This window comes from Podarcis melisellensis (genome assembly GCF_964234715.1).
Source record: "Podarcis melisellensis genome assembly, chromosome: 6".
Lineage (NCBI taxonomy): Eukaryota > Metazoa > Chordata > Lepidosauria > Squamata > Lacertidae > Podarcis > Podarcis melisellensis.
In genome coordinates, this window is record NC_138538.1 from 21,067,317 (window position 1) to 21,093,556 (window position 26,240).

The window sequence follows — 26,240 nt, forward strand, 5'->3', positions numbered from 1 at the left end:
CATGAGGAAGGATGCTGGGCTTGATGGGCCAATGGCCTGATCCAGCACAGCTTGTTCTAGGTTCTTCTTCTAAGAGTGGCCTTCTTACAGGTGGCCTTTTCCTCATTGCTGGCCTACAAGTGGGGCTCAGTGGTGAGTATACGTTCAATAGCAAAGCACTGGCTATATCAGTGTAGATCAGAAGTGAGCACCCTGTTATTCTAGGGCTTTATGTAAGTCCTGGGGGAATGGGGGTAGGAGGAAGGGGGCAAGAAAGATGGAGAGTGAGGGAGAGAAGCAGAAAGAGAAAAAGGGGAAAGGATGGCCCTGCCCACCTCTGGCTCCACAGACTTTTAACTAAGATCCTTTTGACTCCAGCCTCAGCCAACTCTGAGATGCAGTCAACTGATTACTACCAAGGGACTATGAATCTCAGTGGAAAGAGTTGCCCACCCCTAGCACAGATGTTTGCTAGTTGCAACACAGAAAGGTAGCAAGGCTGAGAGAAGCTTCTTTGTCCATCAATAAAACAGCCCCATGCTTAGTTCACTGCCCCCTCCCCAGCCACGTATTTGGCCACTTCCCATGTCTCTTTGGCTGTGTAGTGTGGCTTTGCACCCGGGTGTGCATTATGGCTCTTGCTCTAGCAAAATCTTTGGTCTCCAGTGCATCTAGGTGGTTGTTCAGTTTGTGCACAGCAATTAATCTGTTCAGATCACTACAGGGAATTATCCCATGATGGTCCGCAGCAGGACAACACTGAATAAATGCTAAAATAAATTGTCAGACACGCTAACCAGGGTGAATCTGATAGAAGCTGCCAAATCTCCCTCAATATGTCCCTTCAGCATAGTGTCATGAAGTATTCTCGTAATTCCCACACAACAGGATGTGCTATTAGAGAGAATGTGGCAGACTAATACAGCAACCTCAAGATTCCAGGCAAAAGCTATGCTTTCTTGATTGACAAGTGCTAAAAGATTCAGTTTTGCTGTCTATCAAGGCTCTGGCTTTCAGCTGGCCCTGCATCCCTCGAGACTTCCTGTCTTTAATTCAATTTGTTCCTCTCTTGGAAGCCTCAAAGTTGTCTTCCTTTTCCTTCCTTTTGGTTTCCTGTCCTGGCCTTGCAGCCAAATGTATGTCTGTTTTTAAGAATAATTCAGCAGCCAACACTAGAGCCAGAAAATCATGCTTTGTCCCATTCTTGTCTTCTCCCTCTAGACTCCAAAGGCTAGGACATCCACGGAGGCGCATGGGAGCCTACCTCTGCCCGATATTTCAAGGCTCCCTTGAGGGATAAATTTTAGGGCTAACTATTGCAAAGCCTCATTACCATAAAAACCATCCTCCTTGTTGCAAAACCCCAATAAACATCAAGTCAGCGTTGCCCTGATACATAGTCTTTCCCCTAGGTGGTAGCGGTTTGCAGGGTGAGGCAGTAGTGCTCACCTGACCTCCCGCTCACCAGCATCTCTCTAGCTCACTGGGACAAAGTGGGGTGGGGTGGGGGGGTGGCAAGGTGCAAACACACAAGGAGGAGTGTTTGGTATGTAACTCCACTGCGCCAACCTTCCCCCTTTCCCACTTTCACAGCAATGCCACCAGCCACTACCACTCCTGCTACCTCATGACATAGTGCGAGTGGTGAATATGCAAGAGGTCTCTCAAATTTAATCATCTCCGCAAAATCCATGAATGCACAGGAGCCATCTTTGGATATGGACCTTAATGCCTCCTGGCTTTGTGTTGACGTTTAAGCAGCCGTCAGCAGGGGACTATGAAGCAAAACTTTGCGGCAGGGATGGAGAACCTGTAGCCCTCTGGATGTTGCTATACTACAACTCCCCTCACCATGGGCCGTGCTGGCTGGGACTGATGGGAGCTGGAGTGCCACAGGACCAACGCCCCTGCTTTACAAGATCCAGATAAGCAGGAAGCGAGGCAACGAGCTCAATCTACGTCAGTAAGCAATCACGTTAGCCCTAAAATTGTAAACATAGTTTTATTGCCATTCACTCATCACAAGGTAACTCTTTCTCCTGACCATGCGAAAACAAGATGGCAGCCTACAGAGACATGGGTGCAGCCCACATGCCACAGTTTCCAAAAACTAGCTATAGTTTTTACACCAAGAGTCCCACATGTGCTCATTTCAAATGGACATGATAATGATTGTTCCCCACAGTTAACCTTGGAGAAGAGAGCTATTAAATTAGAATGGGCCAAGTCCGTCCAACTCAGCAGATACAAACACAGGTACTGAGCTTAATATCAGAGTAATAGGATTAGTTCATAAATTAAAAAAATACCAAAAAAATCATCTATTTCAATCTTTCCCCTCCCCACCTCAGAAACTCCTCTGAATTGATAAAACTGTCCAGCAAATATGCCTAGAAACTCCATGTCACGTCTTCCCACCCTATTCCCATTTATTAAAAGCAAGAAAGAAGAAGGGGGGGAAAAACCCTAATGAATTAAACCAGGACTGATCTTCCTGCATGCCTGGAAGTAATTTACATGGCAAATGTCCCACTTCAGTTTTAAGCATCCAGTTATTAAGGTCATTTAAAGGTTTCTTCTCCATCCAAAAAAAGAAAGAAAAGAGGAACTTGGTTATGCTGTGCTCCTGGTGCAGATTCTCTTTAAAAGACTTTCATACAAAAGAGCTCCACCCCAGGAGAAAATGCCAGGAAAATAGATCTGTGTCTTCGGGAGTGATGGCGAAGCCCACCGTGGAGACTTCTGGGTCTGCTACAAGTATTCCAGCTCCAGTGCGTGTCGCAGAGCCTCAAGGTCGGCGTGGCAGGAGATCCTCCAGAAAGGCATGTTGTGCTAGGAGGAGATGTTTTAAAACAGGAATAGGGTCATAAGACATTCCCTGAATCATCACCCAAACAGTGGTAATTGAGTAATGTGACCAGTTTCATTTATATAGAATCTAAAAAAGACATGGATAATCATTGTATGCAGGTGGGGCAGTGATCAAAAGAGAGAGAACCATTACTCATCAGCCTCAGCCAGCAGGGCCGATACCTAAGGATGATGGGAGTTGTAGTCCACAACATCTAAGGGGCCACATTTTACTCATCCCTGATATACAACTGGCTTGCTCTATAGTTTACATCTCATTTATAACATTTATATTCCACCTTTCATCCAAGGAGCTCAAGGCACCATTATTATTATTACTACTACTACTGCTGCTACTACTACTACCATGGGCATAGCCAGGATTTTTGTAGGGGGGGGGCAGGAATTTGTTAGGAGGGGCAGGAATTTGGGGGGAGGCAGAAACAATGTGACTGGTCAGTTACTTTTTCTATTGTTTTACTATGCCCATGATTTATACCCCACCCATTTAGCTGGGTTTCCCCAGCCACTCTGGGCGGCTTCCAACACACACAAACGCATAAGAATACATCAAACATTAAAAATACAGGGCTGCCTTCAGGTGTCTTCTAAAAGTTGTGTAGTTCTTTATCTCCTTGACATCTGATGGGGGGGTGTTCCACAGGGAGGGTGCCACTGCCAAGAAGGCCCTGTGCCTGGTTCCCTGTAACTTCACTTCTTGCAGGGAGGAAACTGCCAGAAGGCCCTTGGTTCTCCCCTCTCTCCATTTTACTCTTACAACAACCCTGTGAGGTAGGTTAGGCTGAGAGACTGTGATTAGTCAAGGTCACCCACTGAGGTTTATGGCTGAGTGGGGATTTGTGCCCTAGTCTCTCAGGTCCTAACAGATGGCTTTTGTTCAGATCTGTCTGCAGTGCATTCGACATCTTTTCACCCCACCTTAAATAAACAGTGCAGGAGCCAAGCTTGAGTCCTTTGATGTAGAATAATGCACTGGATGTGCACACCAACTTTTATTTTGGTATTTCAGACTTCAAGGCAAAAATCTCATTGTGGTATTATTGTGGGTCTTATTTTTAAATCTGAGTGGACTATATGAAATATATATGTAAAAGGTGTGAGTGCTATTCATATCTCCATTATGCAGAGATTTACTCTCTCCCACTGTTAAAATGCAACTCAGTCTGCTGCTGAGTAATTATTATCAACCACCCATTTCAAGTAATCTGCTATTTCCCCCATTTCACCAACAGATCACTGCCTTAGAAATATCTAGGAATTATCTGAAGAGTACAGTGGCTGTGCTCAGATTGGAAACCAGGCCTGCCAGATCTAAATCCAACCTCATACACACGATTATAACTGATTTATCACCGTTTTCTTCCCATACTCAAGACACGCAGTAAAGGTGTTACAACTGAGAAATCGGGTGGTTTCATGAACCATCTGAAATTTGGATTTGGGACTGGAGAGAGGTGTGCTGAAATCCTTGCTCAGTTTTCTGGATGGACAAATTACCGTATTTTTTGCTCTATAAGACTCACTTTTTCCCTCCTAAAAAGTAAGGGGAAATGTGTGTGCGTCTTATGGAGCAAATGCAGGCTGCACAGCTATCCCAGGAGCCAGAACAGCAAGAGGGATTGCTGCTTTCACTGCGCAGTGATTCCTCTTGCTGTTCTGGCTTCTGAGATTCAAAATATTTTTTTTCTTGTTTTCCTCCTCCAAAAACTAGGTGCGTCTTGTGGTCCGGTGCGTCTTATAGAGCGAAAAATACGGTATTCTCCCATAGCCTAGCCTACCTTATAGGGATTCTGGGAGGATAAAATGGAATGCTGATTCCACATTTGGTGATCACACTTGGAAGGACTGGCGGAATACGTGTGTGATGAAAGTAATGTAAAAACATATTATTGGCACAAAAATGGAAACAAGAAGAATTACTGATGAAAGAAGAGTGGCAAATGAAATTAACGGACTACTGTATTTTTCACTCTATAGGACACACCCGACCATAGGACGCACCTTGTTTTAGAGGGGGAGAACAAGAAAAAAATAATTCTCCCCCTCTGCACAGAGCCCCTTCAGCCAAGCGGCAGGAGAAACAGAGCCCCTTCCATTTCTCCTCCCGCTTTGCTGACGGGGCGCTGTGCAGCTCTCCCTCTCTGTGCAGCGCCAGGAGAGCGAGAGGGGTCGGTGCGCACCGACCCCTCTTGCTCTCCAGGCTTCAGCGAAAGGAACCTGAAGCCTCTGGAGCCTGGCAAGAGTGCTCCCACTGCACTTCGGAGGCTTCGTGTTCCTATCGCTGAAGCCATGGAGCCTGCATTCGCTCCATAAGATGCACACACATTTCCCCTTAGTTTTTGGAAGGGAAAAAAGTGTGTCTTATAGAGCGAAAAATACAGTATGCAGAACTAGACAAATTGACAGGAAGGATTCGAAACCTGCAGGACCAGAGATTCTTAGAGGACTGGAGTAAATATTTGAATTATCTGAAAAGCAATTGTAATAAACAGATTATGCTAGTAGGATTGCAAGAAGTTTTATAAGGAGGATTCTGCGAAATATTGCAAGGACGATTATGAAGAGAATATCAGTTAAGGATAATTAAAAGTAATAGAGAAATTAAGAAAGGCAGATTAAGTGATAAAGAATCTTCAGAGGTAGTTGACGGAAGTCTCAAATATTGTATAAGATAAGAAGTTATGTTAAATGACTGTTGGAAATGATATGTTAAAAAATTAATAAAAATGAATTTTTTTAAAAAAAAGAAAGTAATGTAAAAACAAATCCGAAGTCAGCCGCCTGCCCTTGAAGAAGAAAATGCCACTACTTCCACCTCATTCATTCCTCCTCTGCTTTCCCCACATGGCTCTGCTTCCATTTAAATGATCTGTTTTTCTTTCTCTGAAGAGATGAGATGTTGGCAGCACAGCCACGCCTGCTGCTCAGCTCCCATCCATTCATCACTCCCCCCGACAGGTGAAGAGAAATGACCCACTCAGGCCGAGAGATATCATCAGGACTGCCCTCCCCATGGGTTTATAGAGCTCAGGTGTGTAGTCACCCTTGCTAATGATCATCATCAATCAGAGGCCCTGACAGCTCCGGGCAAAGAATGTGCGCCCATTAAGGGGGAAGAGGCTTAAAGCAGGAGACACCAGCAAAGGGGGCCCCCTCTTCTTGCGGCACAGTTTGTAAAAGGTATTGCTTAACCCCACTGTCAGGGAGCCGGTGGCCTTTGATGCACCTCCGTGCACTGACCCTGTTACCTTTGAAGTTCGCGGGAGCCCTGTCTGAAGCTTCGCGCTATTATTATGACTTCTTCACTTTCTTCCTAATGCATTTCTGGCGTTAACTTTTTAACTCCTGGAGAACCGACCCATTTGCTGGGCAGCTGCTCAGCTTACAGAAATCTAAATCAGCCCAACAGAAGAAGTGCATGCACACAGGGGAAAAGAGAGGCGTACAGCCTAATGAGGCAAAGAGTAGCTTTCTGCAGTGTGTGGGTGTATGGGTTTTCATTTGGAAAACAGCACTGGGGGAAAGAGATGGGGGGCCTTAGGTCCGTGGTAAGAACAGATACCTTCCACGCAGCAGAAAGTGGCAAGTTCAATCCTCTGAATCTCCAAGTTGGGCTGTGAAAGACCCTGTCTGAAATCCCAGGGACCCCCTGCCATAGATCAATGGACGCACTAGCAAAGCAACTTTGTGCACTCCACCCCACACACAGCAGAAATGAGGAATAGCAGATCTCGATGCACTCACTGGCTCGCTCTTACTCCTTATTTATGTACCTAACCAACAGTTGTTAATCAAGAGCAGTTTCTGTAGCAAGTGGGAAACTGTTGGAAATTCCTCAAGAGCTGAGGAGGATGGAGAGAGGATTTACAGTAGGAAATTGCTCATGGTGCTTTATGAACTTTCAGGCCAGGAAAAAAATAATGAGCTAATTTCTATTCATGATTCAGGTAAAAGGTGAGAATGCTTTCTGAGCTATTCTTTTAAAAGTGGGGTTGCGAACCTGAAAACCGTACCTTTTTCGCCCCCTGTTCCTCTTCAACACCATCTCCTATTACGATGTACACAGCTTTCCGTCCAAACCTCTGCATTATCCTTTCGAAACAGCTCTCTTTCCCTGCAGAAGAAAAACGAGTCATTATTTTTTCTGGGCAAAGGTGATAAAGGAACCGAGAGTCATTTGTTCTTTGTACAAGGGTTTAGGGGCGCATTCATCTAGCCCAGGGGTGGGGTACCTCAGGCTCCCTTGGCCTGTCTCTCTGGCCCTTGAAACTCTCCCTGGGCCACACCCAAGGGCTTTTGCTCAGCGGGCACACTGTGCTGGTCTGGATAGAGGAGAGAGAGGATTGTGTGCAGAAACTAGCCCTGCCTGGCCAGTCCCTGCCTTTGAGAACCTCCAGGGGTAAAGTCAAGCCACTGTGTTAGCAGCACCCAAGTGACCTCCCCAGGGCACAAGCCTGGACAGTGTGTATGGAGGTCATGGACTGCCCAGACAACCAGACTCTTGGCACCATACTGAATTCCACTCATGGGGTTTATATCCAACACTATTCATACTCACAGCAGACCTACTGATATTAGTGGACATGAGCAACTTAGGCCCATTAAATCAACAACAATCTTTATTACGGTCCAGAGACCCAACAAAACATTACAAATCAATACAGAGTTCATACAGCCTACTTCCAGGTTAATCAAGCACATGTAAGAGTTAACATCTTACATCAAAAACCTGACAGTACCTAACTATCGAAGGCTTTTCACCAAAGCCAGACTAAATGTCTTCCCCTCTGCAGTGCTGGATGGTAGGTTGAGAGGAGTTCCCTACCAGGACAAACTTTGCTCGTGTGCTCAAGACATCAATTCCATAAATCATATTTTGTTGCCTTGTGCGAAGTATGAGCAGGCCAGGGCTGAACTGATACTACCCTTGCTGGTGCCTTTCCCGGGAAAATCAGAGGCTCACTATGTCAGGTTCCTACTGGAAGACCGGACAAAAGCTAGAACGTTGGCAGTGGCAAAGTTTTTATCGGTGGTTGCAAGAACAAACAAGCCCTATATTCTAAACAAAGTGCTTGATTAACCATTAAATCAACAGGTCAACCCTGGATGCAACCAATTGTTCTTACCTGTCTTTGTTGCACTATAAATATTTTCAATTGGGAAGACAGTGCCTAGTCCATAAAGCAGGACTTTTGCAAGGGCTGGTATGAGCTGGGTTGTAGTCACCAAAACATTTACACAGTTGGGCCTGCAAGACAGAAAGCAGTGACAGAATTAAAGTCAATGGGGACCCCTCCCTTTCCACCCTTCCCCCCCCCGAGATCTTTGCTTTTCTGCTCTATTAGGCTAAACTGGAAGCAGGATATAAGGTTTGCCAGCAACGAGTCCCTTGAAATCAGTGATTAACACAGTCAGCAGTGGCTAGACTCTTAAAACGTTTTTCTCCCTCCATAATTTATTATAACTCAAAACTAGCCTGAAAGAGGAGTACGTCACAAGTAATCACACACTGGGGATATAAATGGTGTAAAACTCCAATAGCATTTACACTGCGCCCCCCTTGGGCAGCTGACTCCCTTTATTGCTTTCCTGCTTTCTGCACAAAACTATTATATCTGGGAGCCAGGATTGTTCTGGTTTTAGATCTAGTTCCCCATCACATGTCCAGATGTGGCCCCCCACAAATTTGGCCAAAGGTGTCCTATAAATAAACGTGCCTCGGTTTGTTTGGAGAACACAAGAGGAAAGTAAAACTTCTTGCAGCCTGGAGACGACTCCTTAAGCCGTTCTTACCGGGAATGTATCAAATCCAGAGCTTTCAAAGCATGTGTTAGCCAGAGATCAGTCAGCGCTTCCAGTTCTGCTCTTAACTGCAGCCAGGTTTCCCTCTTAGGAGCTCCTATTAAACCTGTGGAGAGAGAAAGCAGCGTTTGTAGCTGGTTCCAATGGGAAGGCGCGGAATAGCTTGCACATGGCTTTTCCAAAGCCATAGAATCATTGAGTTGGAATGAGCCAGAAGTCCAACTAGTACAACCTGATGCTCAAAAGGCAGGGCCATCCATCCACCAGCCACCTACAGCTCCCCCCCACCTGCACAGTTGATAATCACCATGTGCCAAAGAGCTGGGAGTGAAACCGTATTGCAGAAAGGTGCTTGTAACAAAATGAAGCAGCACATCGCTGGTTGGTTTTCCCTCCTAAGCCACTTGTGGTAGAGCTTTCCTCCCCACATCCCATCCCACCCCCAGCAGGCCCCAAGTCTCAGTGCTGCAGTCTCACACGGTTTCTCCTTTGAGTGGGCTACCTTAAATGGGAGCATCCAATTTAAGTGCTTTGGGTTTTTTAAATTTAAATAGCACCTTGCTGGGGCTTCATTAAATGGCCTTTTCCCTTCCGAAAACTTCGGTGGGGCAGGGATTTCATGTGAATTGCAGCATGGGAAATCTACCCACAAATTACAGTCCTGATAATGACCCCCCCCCGGCTTGTACCTGCAATTTAAAGATTTAAAAACTAGAGACGTTCATTGCATTTGTGCAATTAGTGCCATGCCTCATTTGACCTGTGATGCTCAAATTATGTGCATGCTTCCCCTGAGTTCTCTTCTCCTACCCCTCTCTGTACATGCACACTTTCTTTACGGTTGTGGGATACTGCATTCTGAATCAGAGGTTCACGGCGAGGGGCTTCTCTCTTTCCCTGTGAGTTATTTTCCTTATCGCACCCGCCCTGTCCAAGGTGCTTGACACTTGCAGGGAAAGATGCAAGTGCTGGTATGTTTTCTCCTGCAGGAGGTCAAGCAACATTGGAAGGCCAATTTCGGTAAGAAAAGAAATCCTTGGGGAAAGAGGTAGGAGCCTTTGGCTAACTCACATACCTCGGGCCAAACATTCATACAAGTGAGCACCATGTGTAGTTTGCTGCCTCAGAGCAGTCTTGGAAAAAGTTGTGTTGATGAAGTCAAAACTGGCCCAGAGTGGGTTTGGATTTTTATTGTTATTTTTTACATTTATCAGCTGTTAAATGTTTTATGTGTGCCTTTAAAAACATATTCAGCAGAACATGCACCATGAACTTAAACAATAACCATTAAAGGTGCAGGCCATTTCCTGCAGATTAGTGACTGTCTGAAAGGAGCCAATGGTCTGAGCTGAAGCAGACAGCTAGATAAGCCCAACCAGTTATTATTTCTTCAATCCCCCTGAAAAGCTGTGTGCCAAGGTCATTATTCTGGATAATAATGGCAGACAATGCAATTTTAAAATACCTGGAGGAGCAATTGCCATTTCTCCCTCCCTCCTTTCCAACCCCTTCCTGCCTTTTTGGTGTTAGTTCTAGCTATGTGATGGATGTGAAGATGCAATGCTGAGCAGCTTCTACTATGAACGATGCTGGGGCTGCATTGTGGGGCTCCACAATGTTTTGTAATGGAATTGTGAAGGTGAATGGCAGGCTTTCTGGTGAAACTCCCTGCCCAACCTGGACTAACTGGGCAGGCCTGGCCTCAGCACCTTGGGTACAGATCATAGAGTTGGAAGGGACCCTGAGGAACATCTAGCCCAAATAACTAAAATGCATGAATATGCAGCTATCGAACCTGCAATCTTGGTGCTATCAGCACCATGCTCTAACGGACTGAGCTAACCTGAAGTTAGGCAGTTTTTGGAGGCCCAGCACCCCAGGAGAGTTTCTATTAACCATGTTTAGTATTATATTAGCCTGATTAACAAGGTGATTTCCCTAACTTCAAGTGTTAGCCTGGGTCCATGACAGTGGGCAGCTGCTGCTGAGGCAGATAACTGCTTTTCTGTATGAATTGAAAAACACCAATAACTAAAAGCAGTATAATGAAAACATTCTCCACTAGCAGATTCCTCTCTGGAGCTGCTCCGGGAAGATCCCAAGCAAGTTGGTGCTGATGGAGGAAGGGAATACATCTGTGTGTGCATGTCTGTGTATGAGTGTGAAACCCAAGACCAGTTCTCTAAGATCTTAAGTAGAAGTCTTTCCTAGTGCTCACACTCACAGAATCATAGATCATAGAATTGTAGTGTTGGAAGAGACCACCAGGGTCATCTAATACAACCCTCTGCAGTGCAGAAATATTTTGCCCAACGTGGGGCTTCAACCCATGACCCTGAGATGAAGAGTCTCAAGCTCTATCAACTGAGCTATCTCAAGAATACAGACCCTTTAAACTGCAGATCAGCGAAAGTGGCTCACTGGCCAACTTAAACCAGGCAATGTGGACCTAGCAATAGTATTTCTCCACCTTCAACATATAATAAAAGCAAGACTGGGAGTAGGGTCAAGAGCAAAAACGACCCCAGTATTTTGCTCCAATGACAAAGCTACCCTTATAAGATCAGGCCATCGTGTAGCCCAGCTGCCCCCAACTTGCTGCCCTTCAAATGCTGTTGGATGACAAACCCCATCAGCCTCAGCCAGCATGTCCAATGGTGGGATCCATTGTACAAAACATCTGGAAGGTACCAGGTCAGGGGAAGGTTGCCGTGATCTCTCGCCAAATTTGTTAGGAGAACTGGAAAATAAACAACGCCCCCCACTTTTTTTTGGTACTTCCCCTTCTCTAAATTGCGAAATATGCACGTCGTTCTCTGCATCTGCTCTGAAGAACAGGAAGGCAAGAGTCTTAACAAGGATGCAAAGGAGCCTTCCCTGATGGGTTGGGGAGACACTTACCGCCGACATTGTTTTTGTAGGTGTTGTAAAGTTCTTTCACCCGCCGGTAGCGGAATGCTAATTTCCTCATCCAATCAACTCCCCCGTGAACTCCCGAGCCCAGACAAAGATTTGCTCCAGCGGTTGAACTGTGAAAGCCATCTGCTGAGAAATTATATGTGCTGTGGCAAAGGAAGGAGGAGAGGGGGAAGGAGTGAAATTATAACCTACGCTTCCCATTAGGACGGATAAACTAGACAAGAGGAAGACATGCTCCAGACTTCTGGCTACACTAGAGTCAGTGGACGATGAAAAGAAAGTGTCCTTCTCCATTTGCCCTGTAATTTTGTCCTCTCTGCCTATGGTATAGGTATCAGTTGATGTACATTCGCTCACTGAAAAGGGTCATCTATTGACTCAAACTCTCAGCTAGTTACCATATGCTTTTATCAACATGCTAATGAAATGAAACATAAGATAGAGGCAATGAACGGTCCACCTGGAAGACGGCCTTTGCAAGTCCCCACAGGATTAAGGGTGTCTGAGCAAGCAGATTGTGAAAGCAGGGAATAACTGCACTGCAGTTCTGAGGCTACTGCATATATGGTCCCAGTGGCGTAACGTGGGGGGTGCCAGGGGTGCCGGCCGCACCGGCCGCAACATGGGCGGGGGGCGCACTCGCACTAGCAGCTCTCTGCCCCTACTAAAATCCACGGGTTAGGGAGCCCGCGCTCGCTCGGCTTGGCGAGGAGGTCGCGGAAGGGGGAGAGTGAAGCCTTCTGCCGCGGGCAAAAAAAGGAGAGGAAGCCGGGCGGGCGGGCGGGCTGGCTGGCGGGGGTCTGGCTGCGCCTGCTGCTGCCGTTGCCGCTGCTGCCGGGCTTTGACAGCTTGGCGAAGCGGAGGGAGAGGAGCTTTATGGTAATTGCGGCTCTCTCTCCACTGGCCACCTGGGTAGTGAGCCGAGCTGAGCAGGGAGTCTGGCGTGGGGCGGGAAGAGACTTTCCCCCCTTTTTTCCACCTCGCCTGGTCAAAAAGGAGAGCGGAGTCTCCTCAGGGCGCCCTCAGGCAGGGCAGGGCAAGGCAAGCAGAGCGAGGAGGAGAGAGAGGGGAAGGGGGGGGGGAGCAGCCAGGAAACGCCGAGGTGTGGAGGGGGAATCAATTAAGGAGAGAAAGCCTTGGAGAAAGGGAAAAAAGGAAAGAAAAGAGGCAGCTCCGGGAGAGCGCGGGGGAAAGAGAAGCCTCGCTGCTGCTGCTTGGGAGAGTAAATTACTGTACTTGCCTTGCCCCGGGTTAGGGGGCGCAAATTACTTGCCTTGCCCCGGGTGCTGATAACCCACGCTACGCCGCTGTATGGTCCTAAATCAGATTTAAAGCAACTTGGCTTTTTGGTGGCTCCATCAATGGGTTGGCCCCAATGACAAATATTCCCTATATTCCCTTTGCCCAGTGGGAACTTGGCCCCCAATGGTGAAGGAATGGGATCACAAGCATATGGTTTGATTGTTGGAAAATTAATTTGAAGATAAGAGATGCACCCCTTTGTCAAGTGTCAGGTGCATTTAACTCTTCTCTGAAACTTCTGGTACTAGATAACTGCTTGAAAATACAATAATGAGACAATTGCACTCTCCCCATAGAGCAGAAAAACTGGTCAGATCAAAGAAAAAATGGCTAAATCAAACAGCCTACAGTATATGTCATTGGCTATTCTCTAAGTATCCAGAAATAGCTGGGGGACTAGTTACATTGCATGCTGCAACACAGTCGCCTTACCTTAAATCTTGCCCATTGTCGTCTGATGACACATCATCTATGTGTATCTGGTCACAATCCTGAAAACCATTTCCAAAAACAATCAGCCAGGAAATGAGTATTGCTTTGTAAAAACAACAATGGAGAGATTTTGTGCAACAGAAACCATGCTGAGGAAAGATTCCCCCAACAATTTCTGGTCAATTATAGTAATCACATTACAAGCAACATTTCAGTCAGATACCACATTCCCAGAACACGAGTTATATGCGGTTAAACACAGCAATTCTCACAGACAATAAGGTCACTCATACAACTCGGTTACCCACCTAAGGGTAAATTGTTTCCTATTCATTCCAGGCAGTGTTGAAACATGCAAAGAAACATCATTGTCTTTCAGGAGGACAGCATCATTAATTGTTTCTATGCCTAAACCTACAAACTTCCTTCTTTAGTGAGAACAAGGTTACAAGGAAAAGGAGACCCACACCAACATATATATCTCGTTCCAATAATGGTATTGTTGCATGTGTCTCATTTCTGAACATGGTGAGAAGTTTCAGGGGGAATGTTACCTGGACTTGGCTTACTCAGTATAAGAAAACACAGGAGGGCAGTGTACACAACATACATTTTAAAGCACCCCCCCCCAATAGCAATTGTAGTATGTTAAGGGATTTAGGAATGAAAGCTTTGTGAGGGGTAAACCACAGCTGCCAGGACTGTTGACATGAATGTGCTTTAAATGTATGATGTATACACATCCAAGGTCTGTGGCATTTTTATAGCATTTGCTTTCAGTAAAGGTATCCCTGACCATTAGATCCAGTCGCGGATGACTCTGGGGTTGCGCGTTCATCTCGCTCTATAGGCTGAGGGAGCTGGCGTTTGTCCGCAGACAGCTTCTGGTTCATGTGGCCAGCATGACTAAGCCGTTTCTGGCGAACCAGAGCAGCGCATGGAAACAAAAACTTCCTTACAAAAATATAATTGAAAGCAAACAGCAGGCACTCCTACAAGGCAGCTGATCTGCTACTCCACACTAGATGATGATGATGATTTATTGAATTTATATACTGCCCTATACCCAAAGGTCTCAGGGTGGTTCACAGAACAAAATCAGAATATAAGACCACAAAATATATAATCAAAATAAAAACAACAACCCAATAGCCCCCCCCCCAAAAAACACATTTTAAAAGGGCACAGGATGTCTCAAATCAACCAAAGGCCTGGTTAAAAAGAAATGTTTTTGCCTGGCACCTAAAGGCAAAAGTTTACCAGGCAAACCTCCCTGGGGAGAGCATTCTACAGATGGGGAGCCACTGCAGAGAAGGCGTGTTCTCATGTTGGCACCCTCCGGACCTGTAGAGGAGGAGGCACACGAAGGAGGGCCTCAGAAGATTATCTCAGGGTCCGGGTAGCTTCATATGGATAGAAGATGATGTCAGGGTCTGGGTAGGTTCATATGTATAGATCTGGGGCCTTGCAATGCACATGCAACGAACAGCCTTCAGCAAACAGGTGCATACTCTGTATCCCACCTTATTAGCTTTTGCACCATATTTCACAATCTCTGGTGGCTATTATCTTCAAAACAATCAAGCAAACTCCATCTCCTATCCTACTGATGAAGAACCACTAATTCATCAGTGTTATCGCACTCAGGTTCTGCTTTGGGCTTCCTATAGACATGTGGTTCACCACTATGAGAAAAGGATGTTGGACTAATGGGCCACTGGTTGGATCCAGCTGGTTCTTATGTTCTTATCACCAAGCTGTTAGTTAGAAATCTGCCGAAGAGAGGAATGCTCAGCCACAATAATATTTACACCACCAAACAAATGTGCTGATATGTCATTCATAGCATTGGCTGTTGTATATCAATGACTGGAAGAAGAAGAAAAACAGGGTAGTGATTATAAGTGCAGAACTTGAGGATGACGATTATTCCATGCTAATTAGCAGAGTTCAGCACCTTCGAACTGTGTCAATACAGAAATTCTTAAGGAACCAGGAACAGTCGCCTGCCAAAAACTCTTAGGGGATGATCATTTCTACTTGCTGAGCAGAGAGGAAATTGTGACAGGAAAACACTACAGCTATCAACCTTATTATTTGTGCATTCCTATAAAGTTATACAAAAACTTTGGAGGAGAAAAGCAACCAAAGCCCATCTTGGTAGATAACGGACTTGGAGTTCAGCCACTGTGAAATATGCACTCTAAAACCTTATCTTCCAAGTTCTTTATTGTCTGAGTGGAGGAGGCCTCAACCTCAAAAACTTTAACTATGTTATTTTAATGGTTTCTTTATTTGGTTTGACATTCCAAATTCCTAAAGAGTCAGGAAGCTTCCTTCCATGACCCTTGCAGGGCAGAAACAAAAAATTCATGCTGAAGTGAGTGTACATGCAAATCAGAAAGTTGCTTCCGCTGCCCCCCCCTTACCCCACCCCAAAACTATCATATTGACTTGGTATTTTCACAGAGTTGCAAAAGCTTCAAGGGAGGAAGACTTTTACTGAGTAACATTTAATGGGTAGGGTGGGTGATGGCAAAACTACACACTATGCTAACTGCATTTAAGGTGACCCGTTTTTAACTAAAAACACTGATAAGCATTTGGAGCAGAGCAGGTGAAGAAATATTAACTTTTTTTTGATGGAAATAGCGCTGTGAAGCAGTTGCTTGCATCAGGAAGGAAGCTCATTGAGTTACAGAGTTGGAAGGGTCACCCGACGGTCATCTAGCCAACCCCCATGCCAGTGTTGGGCCTAACGTAAAGGATCCAACGGTCCAGCATAGTTATAGGTGAGCGACTAGATTATGGCTATATACTACATCTCCAGGATCAGAGGCAAGACACTTCTAAATCTCAGGTGCTATGGATCATGAGTGCAAGAGGGCTATTTCCCTTATGTCCAACTTGTGGACTTCGCAGAGACATTTGATTGGCTGCTGTGGGAGACATGACTCTGCACTAGATAGGCCTTTGGTGTTATCCAGTAAGGCTCTTTGTACGCTGTTCTGTTTTGGAAAGACAGATCAGGATCTGAGGGGCCAAAGGCAAGGGCACAGAAGAAGGCCAAAGGCAGAGTCCAGAGAAGACAGTGAGATGGGCAGGGCAAGATGCGTGAGGTGAAGCCAGGGGCGGAGGAAGGGGTGTGTGGTGGGTGCGGGCCGCCCCGGGTGTCACCACTGAGGGGAGTGGCAAAATGCCGGGCGGCACTCACTGTGGGGCCTGCAATGCGCCCGAGCCACGTGTCTCTCCTGGGAGAGACAGGGTGGCTTGGGTGCACACAGGCTCTGTGCTGCCCAAATGGTCCGCCCGCCGCCTCCCCCCAGCTGTAGGGGGGACTCCAGAGACCCCATGGTGTGACCTGTCCCTATGAGTGGCTTGCCCCGCCCCAGGTGCCCGAGTGGCTTCCTCTGCCACTGGGTGAAGCACCCAGATGCTGCACTAATATTTTCACTGGTGGGTTGCTCAGAATAAGGAGCTAATTCTGAAATCTAGACTTTACAGGGCCCGGTGGATTCAGGTAGGCTGATACCGCAGCCTACGCCACACCCCTCATACCCAGATGTTGGCCATGGTTGCCAAAAAACCCAGCACACTGCCTTCTTGAGGCTCCTGATTGAGAGACCTGTCCCAACCCCAGGCCCCTTACCCAATACAAACATGGGATTCAACCCATGCACATTTACAGGTGTGTTTCTTTAAGCTTCCTTGACATTCCTTAAAAAGTCAAGGACCATCACAGCAGAGACACAGATCCTGCTTTCGCTGGCTTGTGTGCGTTACAAGCCAGACTTTTGCTGAAGGCGAATTTGATATGCCAATTCCATGCTGATAGTAATATCTATAGTTCCTTCCTTCCTTAGTCACTTTTCAGGCTGCATTTTAAGTGAGGGCTGACTCTACAAACATGGCCCGAGAAAACAAAATTAAAAGCACATTTCTGCTGGCACACTCGCATGCCTTTCCAAAATGATAAAAACATTCTCAGCCGTGCATGCGGATTGTGAAAAGCCACGCTGGAATAATATTGTCGCAGCCCACTCAACGTGAGTTGCACTGCGCAGGGCAATTATGTCAGGGGAAAGGCATTTGTAGGGGGGGGAATCTGCTTTTCTCATTTGTGAATGAATTGTTCTGTATGCTAACGTTTGACAACAGTAGCGATCACATTTCTGACTTAATAAAATACCATGACACTTAGTGAGACACTACCTCATAGTCCGTTGCCGACCGACACTATCATGTTACTGGGTAAAACACAGCAAAGCTGGACAAGGCAAGAATGTAGACCATATTTTACTACAGTACTTGGTTACCAGACTAATTTTTCATTCTTGCAGATTTTGCTTTTGAGACCTTGGTGAGCAACGAGGAGGATGTGAACATCTGGGTGGCTCAACATGAGGCTCCAGTTTGGCTTGAATAAAGTTTGGTAATGAGGACATTTCCAAGACCAGGCTCCACATCTGTTGGCTTTAACTGATATGCTGAGATCTCATAAGGATCTGTGATTGCTGTGCCTCTTACAGGCCATGTGGGTAATTAAAATAAACCACAAGCACTACTTGTAGTCTCCAAGAGCAATTGCTATGGTGCTGTAATGTTTAGATCATCTCTCTCTGGTGATCAAATGCGAATCGGTATCTATAAATAAGCCAACAGGAGATGGCAGGCTCGCAAGGGAAATTCTGAATTTTATGGGCTCCAGAAGTTAGAAGATAGGATTGTGATTTTGTAAGTTGTCAAAAAAAGAAGAAGAAGCCGAAATTCTTGTATTCTGCCCCTTAGGACTTATGCTTGCAAATGACACTGCAGTTTCATTCCTAGTATTGTAATTTTCTAGCCAGTATGGAATTTGAATGCATACACCCACACCCGCCCTGATACTACAGACATTTGGAAATAGAAATAAAAGTAATTTACAAAGTTACTTTGATGCTCTGATTAATATGTATGTGTTCCTTGTTCAAATTTTTAATTTCTTTTCTGGACATCTCAGCCTTAGACAGAATTACTGTCCCCTCCCCCAAAAGCCCATATCTTACAATATGAACATTGGTTGGCTCTCCTATAAATATGATTTCACTGTCCAAGTAAACTTTACTCTAATAGATCAACATGTTAATGTGCTTGAGAATTTAGGCTGCTAATTCAAAGCATTGTTTTGGATATGCAGTTCTTTAAACGCTTCTCCAACAGGGCAAACAGACTTAAATTTCAGAATGCCCAGTTGAAATAATTCCATGAACATGGATGTTAAAAGTGCCAATACAATTGCACAAACAGGAGCAAAGCTCATCAAAGCATCCACAATGTGTTCAGGGATTACATCACACTCGGTAGAACTTCCCACTTTCCATAGGAATGGAAAAAACAAGAGGTTAGCTTGAACCAGGGACTAACATGAACAAAATTTACACCTCCCTGACCCTCATGGTCTCGCCACTCCTCCAGCCTCATGAATGCATCTTATTTACATGCTAAGCTACAAATGAGCCTGCTGGACCAATTCAGTTTTGGGTTATCTAGTCTTGCTTACCTCTTCATATACCACTTGATGGTGCTACAACATACTGCAACTCTGGCAGATCAAACAGGGCACAATTCCCTCTGCTTGCTTTTCTACATCCCTCTCTTTCACTGACTCTCTGTCCCTGCATTTCTTTAGGCCAGCTAGACTAGATGACAGAGATGCCATCCTGGCATTGTCTTTTTACACAGAAGCTACAAACTTGACTGCATCTGTGGCAGAGGAGGGGCTGCTCGAACCTTTCTCTATTGTCTGTTTTTCTCCTCGGATCTAAGTCCCTCTCCCAAGAACATTTCTTCCTGCACAGGAAACATATTTATTTTCTTTAAGCAGAGAAAAGCACCAGGAAGGAGCAGTATTGATCAAGAAAAAGTGGCTCCATACTTGCCCACTCAACTGTTCTGTTCTGCGCAACTGGAACTTTTACAAGTGCCACTTAATGTTTGTTCTGCGCTAGCAGGAACCGATCCTTTAGTGTAGCAGCACCTACACTCTAATATTAGCCAGGTGTGTCTGTTTTTCCTGTTACTGGTGCCTTCTAAAAACTGCTTTGTTCAGGAAAGCCTACCCAGAAGACATGCCACTTTATGACGTGTATTTGTTATTAAAACTGTAGATATTTTGATAATTGTGCCTATTTTTTTATTTTATTGGCATTTTCTTCTGAACATTTTATATCGTTTCATGTTAAATGCTTAAAGGGACCCCTGACCATTAGGTCCAGTCATGGCTGACTCGGATTGCAGCGCTCATCTCGTTTCATTGGCCGAGGGAGCCGGCGTACAGCTTCCAGGTCATGTGGCCAGCATGACTACGCCGCTTCTGGCGAACCAGAGCAGCACACAGAAATGCTGTTTACCTTCCCGCTGGAGTGGTACCTATTTATCTACTTGCACTCTGATGTGCTTTCGAACTGCTAGGTTTGCAGGAGCAGGGACCGAGCAACGGGAGCTCACCCCGTCGCGGGGATTCGAACCACCGACCTTCTGATCGGCAAGTCCTAGGTTCTGTGGTTTAACCCACAGCGCCACCCGTGTCCCTGGTTAAATGCTTAAGAGCGCTGTTTCTCTAAAAGTGGACTTGGGGACTTTGGACCACTTTCAAGCCTGGTCCAGTGCCTCCTGGCTTGCCTGTTGCTCCCACTAGCTGCACCCTTTGACTGGCCCAGTCAATGCCAGCACCAGCAATTCCTAGCATGCCTAGTGAAGGCAGAGATGTTCAAGAGTGGAGGAGGGAAAGGTAAGGGCCAGGGGTGGTTTTCAAGGACATTAGAAATCAATTATGATTACAAGCAAAAACAAAATCTCAAAGCAGGAATGGAAAGGGGATAAGAGAAGGATGTTATTAGATGAAGAAACTGTAGGAGTCTAAGCGAGGAGGGATGTGAGTGAACTGCTGAATGGAGTGACTGGGGAGAACAGGTACAAGTTGACAACGATGGGCCAGCCCCTTTCACAACAATTCAGGGGGATAACTCTCTTCCGTGCAAAATCAGTATGGATGACTGATAGAAAGCCATTCAGTTGGAGTGAAGCTGCTATTTAGCATCATATGGGAGCTTCCTGCAGCAAAAAGGAAGCTTTTCCCCACTCCTCCTACATTTCCCAGGGTTCTCGGGGGGATGCTATGACTGTAAAAGTGGTAAAATGGTTCTTCAAAGGTATAGATGATTTGCTTTCTGAAACTCCATGGCAATGGATGTTATTTAAAGAAAGAGTAGCTGTGATCTCTCTTCAATTTACAAGCATCTTGTCTTCCAACACAGCACTGCTTTGGACGTACCAAACTCCACCTTGCATGAGAAATTCTCTCAGTGAGCAAGCAGGGGGACTTACTCAAAGAGTTAAGGGGGAAAGGGGCTTGTGAGTCGGTTACTTTCTCTGTCCCCTGCCTGCCTCACCTTCCCTGAGAATTTTTCAGTGTGAAGTACCATCTTGTGCTCTGGGGAGCAAATGCAACGTTGAACACACAAATCGCAAGCACCTGAACACTCCTTTAGCATTTATGTATATTTAACTTTGCACAACTGCCACTTTGACACTCTCAGAAATCAGACTCCAATTCTTATAACACAGGGTTTGCTCAGGAAAATAACCATTCCATCATGAGAAAAGAGAGTTGTGGTTTGTTTGTTTTCTATACTAGCCTCCTAGAGCCAGTGCTGTGTTGTCTAAGGACATCTCAGCCACAAACTAATGCAAACTGCTCTGTCTAGCTGGCTAAACTAAGCATATTTTTAGCACTGCAATTGCTGGTTTGCCATGGGGCAATACACACTTTCCTTAGTCAGGGTCCATTCTGTAATCAAATTGCAAACAGAATTTGGATCCTTGCACCAAACAGATTTCAAGCTTTTGGTTTGCTTGAAGTATACTTAAAAAGGCAAATCCTTAAAAAACAGCCTTAAAAAGATGAAGGCTGTAACTGCTAAGATTTCAGACTGCAATCTTAGACACATTTACCTGAGAGCAAGTCCCAATGAACTCAGTAGGACTTACTTCTGAGTACTTATGTAGACAGTCAGTTCCAAATGCCTTCCAGAATCCCAAGGGCATCATTTGCCCTCCCACATTTTTATAAAGTAGGACATAGTATTGTCCCGTTTTCTGCAAGGTGACACCGGACCCATTTACTCAGATCAATAATGTTTACATAATTTATGCCATTCACATGCTGTTACTTAAATTTATGCAGTTCACATGGTTTTGGTTCTTTGGGTTGTAGAATTCTTGCTTTTTGAACTACAGCAGGCCAAGAAACCCAAAATTACTGTTCTCTTATGTGGGATGGGAAGTAAAGAGGTACAAATGTTCAGGTGATTAGGTAGAAGTTTTTCCCTCCCTGTCTCATGGCGCTAAAAATCAAGGTCATCCAGTACAACTGATTGGCAGCAGATTTTGGGCAGACAATAAGAAGTACACCTTCACACGGCATGCAGTTAATTTGCAGAACTCGATGCCACAAGACGTGGTAATGTCCTCTAGCTTATGAAGTCTATCAATGGCTGTGGCCTCCAGGTTCAGAATCAATATGCCACTGAATCCTACTTGGTGGAAGCAGCCACAGGAGAGAGTTATTGCCTTCATGTCTCGCTTGCAGGCTTCCCAGAGGCATGTGATTGGCCACTGTGGAAAAAAAAGGATCCTGAGATGGATGGACCAATGTCTGATCCACCAGGGCTTTACTTCTGCCCTCCCTGCTTGCAATGGTGTGTCTTCTAATATGAAACAAGCCCTTGCTTACCTCATGGTGAGGAACTGACAGCGCATATGCTAATCCTCAGATGCTTTTGGGTGGTCTGTAGCCTCTTGTTAGAATCAGAAGAGGCCCAGATTTCTGGCTGCAGCATTGCAAAAGTTATGGCAACATGGGATCATGAAACAAGAAGGCCCAGTAGATTGTGGTTTCCACGATCTGGTGATGCCTAGTCCCTTTTCATTCCTCCTGACGGACGAGTGGTTTTTCGTAATTGGGTCTAGCCATTATTGAACAAGTAAATCTCAGAGGCAAGTGCCACATGCTCATGAGACGCGGCTTCTCTTTCACCACAGCATGTATGAAAACAAGAAGCGCATGCAGCTGGGATGAGTGCATTAGCTGCAGCTCATGATGTGCTTCCAGGTGGTCCCCACTCAGTAGAAACCTATGGGTCTCAAATGGGCAAAATTTTGTAGAAAACAGAGAACAAAAAAAAGATTGGCTTCTTTTCTGAATGAGCAAAAAGTGATGGTGGCTGTTCAGAAGGAGTCAGGCTGACACTTCTTTAATGCTTCCCTCCTTTTACTTTCATCCTGTTTTATTTATTATTGTCAGTGCTTTTTTGGGGGGGAGGGGGACACAGGGGTATGGATACCCCTAAACATTTTGTGAATCTAAGTTTGGCTTCATTGAGGGGCAGTATTTCAAAATGGGTAGGAAAATGAGAGTACGCCTAAACATATATATATATATTTAGAATGAAAGCACTGATTATTGTCATACAGTGCTCAGCTATTTCAGATGCTGTGATAATGATGAAGATGATGGGGAGGGAGGGAGGGGGAAATAATAGGCGATAATGATCTGCATCTATTTAGCTCTTGCTATGTGGGCTCAAAGCTAGTTTGATACATGGCCCTTGGCTCTGCAGGTAATTTAGCTTCACCAATTTATTAATGTTATGCTGCTGATGATTTGGGTTTCCCTGCTGCAACTTGAGTGTTGCTTTTGTATTATTGGGTCTTGATCACATATATTTTCCTCCCAAACTAACTAACGAATGAATAACCAATAAAACAGCAAGCCCCAGGAGGCACAGGTAGCAAAGGCTTCATTCCTGAAATTGAGCAATACAGACACACAAAATTGTGACGATAACCCTCCTTTCACTGCCAAATAACCAGGGAGGAAAAACATAAAGAAGACAGATTCAAATACTCTCAAAATATAATTTTACCTGCAATTATGTGCAATCCTATACAGACTTACCCAGGAGTTAAGTTCTACTGAACTCACTGGGGCTTACATCTGAGTAGACCTGAACAGGACTGCACTGTAACAAAACTTTGGTTATAGAAGGACAAATGTTTCCAAAATGGGTAGATAAAAAAGGACATATAAATTGAAATGAAACCAATACCTACCTCGAGGTCATTAAAAAACAGGTGTGTGTCTGCAAGGTTGAAGATCATTTCTTCCATCATAAGGCCTATCCGGACGGATGTGGTGGTGTCCTGTTAGAAAGGAAAAGCTGTCAACCATTTTACTATCTTTGGATTTTGGGATTAAATTTTGAGAAAACATATGATACTGAAACTCTTCACTGGGAAAAACAAACAAAAAAGTAAGAACTTGCACCAGAATTAGACTATGTAATGCTATTCGCTCCTCTGTCCCTGTCTATCTTAACTATATATACACCGTATTTTTCGCTCTATAACACGCACCTGACCATAACACGCACGTAGTTTTTAGAGGAGGAAAATCCGTAGGCATGCCACCCGTAGGCATTCCCTCCATAACACGCACAGACATTTCCCCTTACTTTTTAGGAGGAAAAAAGTGAGGGTTATGGTGCAAAAAATACGGTATATATAAGAATACCCCTACATCTATCTATCTCTCTCTCTCTCTCTCTCTCTCTCTCTCTCTCTCTCTCTCTCTCTCTCTCCTATAAACCATGGCAGCACAATACAGATTTCTATAAGCCTTGCCCTAATTTTTTGCAGATTTCTGTGGAGGCATGTAATTGAATGGTGAGGTTAATCAAACAAATCCATCTGGGAGAACCTACAAAGCAGCAAAATGCACAGACAAGAGTGTATTTCTGTCAACCTTTGCGGCAAATAGTGTTGACAACGGTTGATGTATATACGCATGAACCTAAATTATTATACATTCTTGATGTAGCTGTTAATTAAAGAAGAATGGCTGCGGTTCCAGCCACATGGGTAACTTATGGGGGGCTGCATTGAAGGAAAAGGAAAGCTCTGATAACCTGATTGCATTTGAACATGAAAGCTAAGGGCCATCATCATTTCTTTTACTCAAAAGGTTTTTGTTTCAATATCCCCCCCCCCCCCCGGAAAACCTTTGTGGCTATAAGAAAAGCCAACAATAAACAGAACAGCACAGAGATTACAGAAACAGCAAGTGGCTACTCAAAACGTTCTAAATCCCTTTCCCCACTACAAGTTACTGAATTGCATCTACTTTTTTCTTATATATTTGAGTACAGGCCCCTGCCTCTTCCCAAAGGCTGCATGTGCAGATCACATGCGTAAAGATTTCACCAGGTACGGTCCATGAGTGCAGCCAGACAGGGGAGTATTTGTCTGTCCAAACAGTGTTACATGAGCATACAGTGATGTAAAAGTAGGTATGGGAAATCTCTTGTAGCTGCTGTTAGTTTTAGCACAACGGTCTCACATCTTCTCCTTTGTCGACACTCACTCAATATTACCCTCTCCCATCTTTCTGCCATGTCCCACCTTCCTTTTTTTATTAAAAAAAACATTTTTCATTTAAAAAAACCCAACCACAACACAATAGCCATTTTTTATTTGTTCACTTGATATAACCAAATTTACATACTGTTTGACAATAGTAATACTTCTGAGCCATTTTCTTTTCCAAGTGGTTTATGAATACACACACACACACCCCTAGCAGCTTGAAAGCACCTCAAAGTGCAAGTAGATAAATAGGTACCGCTCCGGCGGGAAGGTAAACGGCGTTTCCGTGTGCTGCTCTGGTTCACCAGTAGCGGCTTAGTCATGCTGCCCACATGACCCGGAAGCTGTACACCGGCTTCCTCGGCCAATAAAGCAAGATGAGCGTCGCAACCCCAGAGTCGGCCACGCCTGGACCTAATGGTCAGGGGTCCCTTTACCTTTATATATATTCTTTTTTCTAATATTTTTATTGGTTTTCATGATAACAAACATCTTATGACAATAAGCATTAAGAAATAAAAAAATAAAAAATTTGAACAACTGTATCATTTTGCATGTTTGTATTCAATACAATGCCAAAATATGGAATTTCTCCCATCCCCCGACTCCCCTCTACCCCCTCCATGGTTCCACTGTTAAATCATGCATGTCCAAATCATATTTCCATCCATTCATATCTATTTTTATCTATTATGATAGTATTGCAAGTGATTTTTAGAATCCTGCTGATGTATTTACTTATAAACAATGCTTTGTCATATATGCAATAAAAGTTTCCCATTCATTTTTAAATTTGTTATCATCCTGATTTCTAAGTCTACCAGTTAGTTTGGCCATCTCTGCATATTCCATTAACTTAATTTACCAATCTTTTTTTGTGGGATTTTTTCCCTCTTTCCAGCATTAGGCTATCAATATTTGTGCAGCCATAGTCGCATACATGAAAATTTTTTTATTTTTTATTGGTATTTCTCTTCCTATAATTCCTAATAGGAAGGCTTCTGGTTTTTTAACGAAGGTTATTTTAAACAATATATATGTATTATTTCAAATATCTCAATCAAATTAGAAAAAAATAAAAAGAGAACCAATCACATCTTCTCATTCTTGCATTGGAGGCAAAAAGGGAAATGTATCAGCGTTAACGGACAGAAAGAGATTTAGATGCTTGTTAGCTAAACCTTGTGAAGCCCCATGCCTAAATATTTTATTGGTTTATCTGATCTGATCTGCCATAGAGCGCATAGTCCTTTCTCTCTCTCTCTCTCTCTGTGGGATTTCTGTTGATTGGTTTGAAAAGCAGCCTGCACATGATGTTAGCCACAATCCACATATATCCTGTTTCTTTTCTTGGGAAAATGCTGCATTTTGATGCGTTCTCCCCCAAACCAGCTTCGATCTGAATGGAGAAAAATAATTACCTGGCTGCATATTAAGCAAGTGATGTGTACAAAGTCTCTGACTACATGGGG

General features: G+C 44.6%; 1 protein-coding gene across 4 annotated transcripts in view; it reads right to left on the reverse strand.

The window, feature by feature from the left end:
- Positions 1 to 1,962: 1,962 nt before the first annotated feature.
- EYA2 (EYA transcriptional coactivator and phosphatase 2) overlaps positions 1,963 to 26,240 on the reverse strand; it is a 133,481-nt gene continuing 109,203 nt past the window's right edge. For all 4 annotated transcript variants that reach the window (XM_081916988.1, XM_081916987.1, XM_081916986.1 and 1 more), the window contains exons 10-16: positions 23,458 to 23,547; positions 13,306 to 13,364; positions 11,554 to 11,714; positions 8,644 to 8,758; positions 7,977 to 8,098; positions 6,864 to 6,964; positions 1,963 to 2,811 (exon numbers count right to left, since the gene is read on the reverse strand). In XM_081916988.1, the coding sequence (XP_081773114.1) occupies positions 2,731 to 2,811; positions 6,864 to 6,964; positions 7,977 to 8,098; positions 8,644 to 8,758; positions 11,554 to 11,714; positions 13,306 to 13,364; positions 23,458 to 23,547 (729 nt within the window). In that variant the 3' untranslated portion in view covers positions 1,963 to 2,730. The remainder of the gene's footprint in view (positions 2,812 to 6,863; positions 6,965 to 7,976; positions 8,099 to 8,643; positions 8,759 to 11,553; positions 11,715 to 13,305; positions 13,365 to 23,457; positions 23,548 to 26,240) is intronic.